The sequence below is a fragment of the Uranotaenia lowii genome, chromosome 3 (assembly GCF_029784155.1).
Source record: "Uranotaenia lowii strain MFRU-FL chromosome 3, ASM2978415v1, whole genome shotgun sequence".
Classification (NCBI taxonomy): Eukaryota; Metazoa; Arthropoda; class Insecta; order Diptera; family Culicidae; genus Uranotaenia; species Uranotaenia lowii.
In genome coordinates, this window is record NC_073693.1 from 222,366,421 (window position 1) to 222,374,224 (window position 7,804).

At 37.6% G+C, this 7,804-nt stretch overlaps 1 protein-coding gene across 1 annotated transcript; it reads left to right on the forward strand.

The window, feature by feature from the left end:
* Nucleotides 1–1,241: 1,241 nt before the first annotated feature.
* On the forward strand, nucleotides 1,242–3,131 carry LOC129753553 (uncharacterized). The gene has a single exon (XM_055749387.1). It carries the CDS (start codon nucleotides 1,362–1,364, stop codon nucleotides 3,036–3,038), a length of 1,677 nt encoding a protein of 558 aa, XP_055605362.1. The 5' UTR covers nucleotides 1,242–1,361; the 3' UTR covers nucleotides 3,039–3,131.
* Nucleotides 3,132–7,804: the final 4,673 nt, after the last annotated feature.

Below are 7,804 nucleotides of genomic sequence, written 5' to 3' on the forward strand. Positions count from 1 at the left end.
ATATCTCCATAAAGTAACAATATGCAATAAATTCCAATATGCGAATCTTTTTCTTTCAATTAAAAATTTATGTAAACTTGAGCCGAGTACCAAGTCTACCTTCTTCAAGCAGTGGGGGACAAAATTGGAAAAGATGGGGGAGCTGTCATGTAAGATTAAGATTAAGATTAAGATTTTTTTGCTACGGATGTTTGACATAACTCAAAAATAGATGTGACAAATGTTTTTATGGAAGTTCGTTACTAACCACTTTGGGAAAAAGGTGGAAAATCCATAAATTTTGACATTATTTAAGTCATTATGAAGCTTAAAAAACAGAGTACAAATTTCAGATCTTGAAAAACAAGTTTTGAGATCAAGTTTCAGTAAATAATATATACCATCTTTGAATTGCAATTTGGAACTCCAGCTGCAGCTCTCATTTCAAAGTTGTTGGTTCTGTACTATGATGAAGTTTGATTTAAAAAAATGCTAAAAAAAATCAAAATTTGAATAAATTTTTACAAATTATATTTATTTTTGGAAGGCGTAGCAAAGCACACCGGGTCAGCTAGTCTTATATATAAAAATGGAGGCGTTTTCTTTGTAACAACATCACGCATGAATGGTCGGTCGGAATGAAGTGAAATTTGGTATCCGAGGGTTTTTCGGGTCAGAGATGGTTTGTATAATAGTTTCAAGGATCTCACTTTTTATGGAAGGTGGTCCCAATACAAATTCACCTTTATTTGTTACGATTTCCATAAGAATCTATTCACGAGCACGGTGCAGTTAAGGACGTGTAGATGAAATTAAACATTTATTACGATTTATACTTAAGAAGGTAAAACGAAGTTTACCGGGTCAGCTAGTGTAATATAAATGTAATAATGAATTGGTACGAATAAAGACATATTAAAAAAAAACTACATTGATAAACATATCTTCGACGCTGTACTCAGCTTATGAAGAAAAAATGTTAATTTTCCAAAAAAAAAATGCAAATATGTGCAACGAATTTATATGAATCTTCAATGTTCCGAGAATGAACCAACCTATAGTTTACAAATAGAGATAAAAAAACTTAATCCATGGACGTGTTGATCAAATTGCGTCTAACTCACTCCTGCTTCCCCGTCCGTAATAATGCTATCAATGCATTTAATCTAAACATCAGATGCGCACGTGTTGTTGCTGTCATTGCTGTAGTTACACACAGAGTTTGTCGCACTCCCGTACCTACCAGTTCTTTCAAGGATCGCTGCATATAAATGCATTCGAACAGTCGCGGCATTGAGCTAGTTTCATCATCACTATTCGTCTGTTAGTTGTCGATCTCGTTTGAATGTCATTTTAATTTGTGAGAACACCAATCGATAGTAATGTGTGGAATATTTGCCATATTTCTGAAGGATCCGCGCGGATGTCAATGGTGCTCAAATGAGTCGCTTAGGGAGTTGGCTTTTCGGCAATCGAAGAAACAGCGACATCGAGGTCCAGATTACACCGGAATTACGGTAGATTCGGCTAACGGAGTAGCTCTGGTTCACGAAAGGCATTCGGTGCTCGGGGTGAAGACAGGACGACAGCCTTTTTTGTCCCAAGATGGTTCGGTGCAGCTCACTGCCAATGGTGAAATCTACAACTATCTGCAGATGGCTAAGCAGTTGAATGAAGCGCTCGAATCGGATGATCAAAAAGCGTTTGTGCCAAGAAGTGATTGTGATGTGATTATGGCATTTTACGAAACTTTCGGAGTCGATGCCCTGATTGAAACCATTCGTGGAATGTTTGCGTTTGTGCTTTACGATCGAAAAAGTGACAACGTGTTGGTGGCGCGCGATCCAATTGGGATTATTCCCATGTATTATGGAACGGATTGTGATAGAAGCTTATGGTTTGCCAGTGAAATGAAATGTTTGGTAGAAAATTGTGATGATATTCAAGTGTTTCCTCCGGGCCACATGTTCTACGGCAAAAGGGACAAGTTTTTACCAGTAAGGTATTACAATCCAGAATGGGCACTTGAAATACCTCAAACACCAGTTGATCTAGGAGTTTTGAGAAACCTCCTGGAAGACGCCGTTATCTCACATTTACAATGCGATGTCCCGCTGGGTGCCCTGTTGAGCGGAGGTTTAGATTCAAGTCTAATTGCTTCAATTGCAACCAAGGTCATGAGAAAGCGTCATGGCCAGCAGTATCGTTTGAAAACTTACAGCGTTGGACTAATTGGAGGACCGGACTTTGAGTACAGTAATATGGTAGCTGAATACATCAACAGTGATCATACCGATGTTTATTTTACTGCGGACGAAGGGTTAAACTACATCCGGGAGGTTATCTATCACATGGAAACCTATGATATTACAACCGTTCGATGTTCAATTCCTATGTACCTGCTCTCGCGATTCATCAAGAGTGAAGGAATCAAAATGGTTCTATCCGGCGAAGGCACTGATGAGCTCTTCGGTGGATATTTGTACTTCCATCAAGCTCCTTCAACCGAAGAATTCCATAAAGAAACAGTTATGCGAGTTCAAAACCTCCACTACTCGGATTGTCTTCGAGCGAACAAGTCCACAGCAGCTTGGGGCCTTGAACTCCGAGTCCCATTCCTGGATACGGACTTCGTCAACTATACCATGAACATTCGTCCCGAAGATCGGACGCCGCAGACGAAAATCAACGGCAAAGTTCAGCCGATGGAGAAGTACATCCTCAGAAAAGCATTCGACAACGACTATCTACCAAACAAGGTCCTATGGCGCCAGAAGGAACAATTTTCCGATGGAGTTGGATATTCGTGGATCGATACCATCACCGAATACGCTGCTTCCAAAATAAGTGAGGCCGAATTCCAAGGAGCTGCCCAACGTTTCCCCATCAATACGCCAACCACCCGGGAGGCGTACTACTATCGGAAGGTGTTCGAGGAACTGTTTCCTCGGGATAGTTGTGCCTCGACGGTCCATCGGTGGATCCCTCGAACGGATTGGGGCTGCTCGGCTGATCCCTCGGGGCGGAAGCAGGTGGCACATGTTGACGGGACGCTTTAGAAGGATCCCCATCGTATTGAATATGCATGTTTAAATTTATGAAATTTGAGAAAAACAAACCGTGAACAAGCAATCTATTTTCTGTTGAAAATAATTAATAATACATGCAACTAATAAATTTAAGATTCAAAAATATAAATTACCAATCATTCTCAATTGATGATGATGACAGTAGTCCAATCTCACACGCAGAAAAAGAAAGCGGGTTGGTTTCAACAAAACGTTTTGTTATTTTATTTTACATTTTCAATGCATATTTCTTGATAGCTTTCACTAAAAAATCGATCAGAAATAACAATAAAATATTGTAATTTTTACACACTCCTTTTTTATTACTTAAAAATAAAATTTGGTTTAGCTCTAAACCAAAAATCAGTTAATTTCAATGAACGTGTAGTGAGTCTAAACTGAAAAACAAAAGAAAAAAAAAGAAAAAAATTTGAGGAAATATTATAAAAATTCTCATTGGAACAGCGAGCAGCAGCAGCCGAAACAATTTATTGAAACCCCTGTGACTGCCGAACACGATTCTCATTCGTCGGTGCGGCCGGACCCCTCCGGATTTGATCCACCATGCACTCATCTAACAGGTTTGTTTCATAAATTAAAGTTTAAGTGCGATACTAATTTGTTTTTAATTTTTAAGGAACACTCGGACTAACATGCATAGCGCCCTACCTATTACATCGGTGCATTCTAGAAGAAAGGCGGACCATTACTTTCGTCCAGCAGCTACAACAACGTGGGTTGACTAGCCATTAGTGAGGATAAGTTGGCCATAACGTGCCATCTCATCCTCACACGAAGAATTCCCGATGAAAAAATGGCTTTTCAATGCAAATAAATGAAGCATAAATAAAATTCATTGCAACCGAATCTATAAAGCCGAAAATCAGTAACAATTTTGCTTTCGTTTGAATTGAAACAGAGAAATGAATTCAAATCATACAAAATTGCTAATTTTTAACCCCATATTCTTTTAAATAATAGCCTAAAAAAAATTTGTGTGTTTTACCCAAAATTTTATTATTTTGACAAGTACGATGGATCATTTGTAAAAAGGGTGTATTTCGTTTTCAATCAAACGATAACTTTAAATCAAAACGATACTTTTATTCAGTGTGGCCAAAAATATATTTGTGCTTTTTCCCAACCAAAAATTTTATTATTTTTGGCCGAAATCTTATTATTTTTAAAATATATTTTTCTGCGTGCAGGTTTAAAGTTTTTAAAATAATTTTTCGTATGCCACCTGCCATATCAATGATCATACTGACAAGACACTTAGAACAAAAATTCGATCATTTTCTGACTAATTTTTTTCTTCAACTTCAGCAGGTTCGCAATACCGACGCCAGGTGGCGGACCCACCATTTTCCGATACAAATGCCCTGTAGGAAAAATGTACCTGCTTAGTCCGATTTTATCGTCTGAATTGCCTATTTTTTTTAGAAAGTTGGGTGGCACTTTGTAACTGGGATAGCATTTCTTCAAATCGATCGATGCGCACTCTGGAACCGATATTGCGAACTGTTGGAAAAATTATCCAAAAAATGAAATCGAGTGTCCAGTCAGTATGGTCAGTGTTAATATAGTGCGACAGCAGATCTATTTATTCCAGCTTTTCAGGACGGATTGAAAAATTCAAATTCGACTCTCACTCTCTGTCAAAAACTTTTTTTTTACTGATAGAAAAAGCTTTTTTTGAAATACAAATTATCATACTTTATTAGTTTCTAAATTATTTTATTATTTTATGATTTAAGTTCAAATTCCAAGCCTTTGTTCAGAGCTCGCCAAGGTGACTCGGGAAGGCATACGATTATCAAATAAATCAATTTTGTTTGATTCGGCATCACAATCCATACACCAAATGATTGATACAATATGATGATGTGATGTGATCGACACACAATACATCGTAAAGCAGTATCAACAGAAGGTTTTCCAATTTGTCATATTTGGTTATACACCTTACTAACTAATTGAATTACCATATGATATCACGGATGTGAGTACAATGTATGCCTAGTTTTTATAGTTAAAAATTAATTATTTAAATGAATAATGAAATGAATAAGTTTAGAATACCAATTGTGTTTGATTTGTGAGTTAGCTGAATATTTTCGGTGTAGTTTTAAGTATATAGATATGATATACCTATTTTTTTGAACTTCCGTTATATTCGTTTTATGAATTATATTTTACTATTTAGCTTTGATTTGAACTCGAAACTTGCGTTAGGTAACACAATTTTATTCATTCTTAATTTTTAGTGACACTAGTTCACAGAATTTTTTAACCAAATAAACTAAGTTTCATTTTGATTGCGAAATCGGACACTGAATTCGAGAACGAAATTTAAAAAAAAATGCTGCTGCTGATTGTTTTGTCTTGGCCTTCCGGTGGAATAAGACGGAATTTGCTTAAGAAGCGCATATTTTTATGGCTGCTGATTGTTGGTTTGGATTTGGCCTTCCGGTGGAATAAAACGGATTGGCTTTAGAAGCACAGATTTTGAAAGGCTGCTGCCGCTGATTGTTTTGATTTGAATTTCCGGTGGAAAAAGACGGAAGCGCAGATTTTTAAGGCTACTGCTGCTGATTATTTTGATTTATCCTTCTGGTGGAAAAAGTTGGATTGGTTCTAGAAGCGCAGAATCTAAAGGCTGCTGCTGCTGATTGTTTTGATTTGGCTTAAGAAGCGCATATTCTTCAGTCTGCCACTGCTGGTAGTTTGTTTTGATTTGGCCTTCCGGTGGAAAAAGACAAAAGCGCAGATTTGAAAGGCTGGGGCTGCTGATTGTTTGTTATGATTTGGCCTTCCGGTGGAAAAAGATGGAAGCGTAGATTTTCTGCTGCAGCTTGCTGATTGTTTTGATTTGGCCTTCCGGTGGAAGGAGACGGATCGACATTAATAGTGCAGATTTTTAAGGCTGCTGCTGATTGTTTTGATTGGGCTTTCCGAAGGGAAAAGGCGGATTGGTTCTAGAAGCGCAGATTCTTGGCCTTCGGGAGAAAAGAAAAGATTGGCTTAGGAAGCGCAGGTTTCGAAGAGATGAGAAGAAGGATATGCAGATACTAAATAAAATCTTATATATTTGAAAAGCCTGTGCTCAGAATGAGTTGTAGAACTAAGAGGAAGGATAATTGGAAAAAATAAATAACAGGTTGTATGTAGAAATGTAGAATGTAGAATAAAGATGATGGTAAACAAAATCTTGTTAAAATTTACAAAAGCCTAGTGAACCTTCATATAGTGTATGGTGGGGTAAAAGTACGACCTTAGTGCTATCCTATTTTTAGAAAATTTTGCAGTTGTTTTTTCAAAAAACCAAGAACAGCATTGGATTCCTTCGACTTTTATCTCTCTTTTAAAAAATTACGAAGATAATCGATGGACACATTTCATAGCAATAGTAAAAATGCCTAACTGCTATCGAAACGTACTCTTACCCCACCTCTGGGGCAAAAGTTCGAATGGTGTGGGGTAAAAGTACGACCATTCAGAATTCCACAATTCTGTATGTAGTCAGGGAAAAATATTTTATCAATTGTTGCTTACTTCTGTGTTCGCTTCTGATACAAATCCTATACATGGGCGAACAACCTGCGTGGATTTGGAGTTCTTCACTAATAGTCCATATTCAACAGGTTTAAGAAATCCAGTTCTCATCGTATTTGAGCAATTTTTCGCGCGAGCAAGTCTTTGTAGAAACAAAAATGTGCGCTGATGTCCCCAGTGAATTTTAGAAAGAAGTTAAAACTTTCGGTTCAGATTCACTTCAGAAGACCCTGTATATCATTCGTACTTTTGCCCCGTTTGCAGTTCGTACTTTTGCCGCTTACTTTACTGTATTGTGATTCACAGTTTATTGAGCAAATAAGAGATATATTAATAAAATTCTTTCTTCGGCATTTGCTAGTGGTTGAAAACAACTTAACAGACACATTAAGACTTTCATTGAAAGGCAGAATTTTGATTGCACAAACATGTTTGCCGTTATTTAAAATATTACATCATTTGGGCAAAAAAGCTGCTTCATCTCATTTTTCGGTGTATTTTTAATTTTTCGAAATAAAAATAATGTCTGGATGAAGGCAGTCCAAATCACTATCAATCAACGCCAGAGTTTTGAATTTTACTGTTCTCGGTCCTTGGTAATCTAAAAACGTACTTTTACCCGACTCGTACTTTTACCCCACCTTACTCTAAGAGAAGCGACATCTGATCCCTCTTCAGGGTTGGTCGGCTCTTCTCAAACAACAAAGAGCCGGGAGCAACCAACACTGTTTTCAGTTCGGCTTCCGAGTGTAATCCTCTTTCGCTGATCGTGCTCCACTCGTTACCCGAGTTTACACGAGCTGTTAGTGACTCGGACGGCAAGTGTGAGAGCATTTGCATCCGAGTGGGAGAAAGAGAATTCTAAACAAAGAGCGCCCTGTGTTTCAGTCATACACCTCAGAGCAAAGAAGGAAAAAAATATTTAGACTCCCACCACGCAACGTAGAAAAAATATAAACAATTTCTATCCGCTACCATGCCTACTGCTGTTAGCTGTTTTGATTTTTTTTTTTTTGCAAAAGGTAGCGTTCGAAGAAGAGGTGACAGGTGGTTTCATCAAAAAATTAGGACACCGCGAAGAACAAAAACCAGGATTTTTCAGGACCCCAGTAGATTGGTGGAAATGAAATGCAGCTCTTCTTAGATTGCATAAATTAAGGCGAAATAGCGGTGGAGTATACGCCTTAATTTATGCAGCAGAA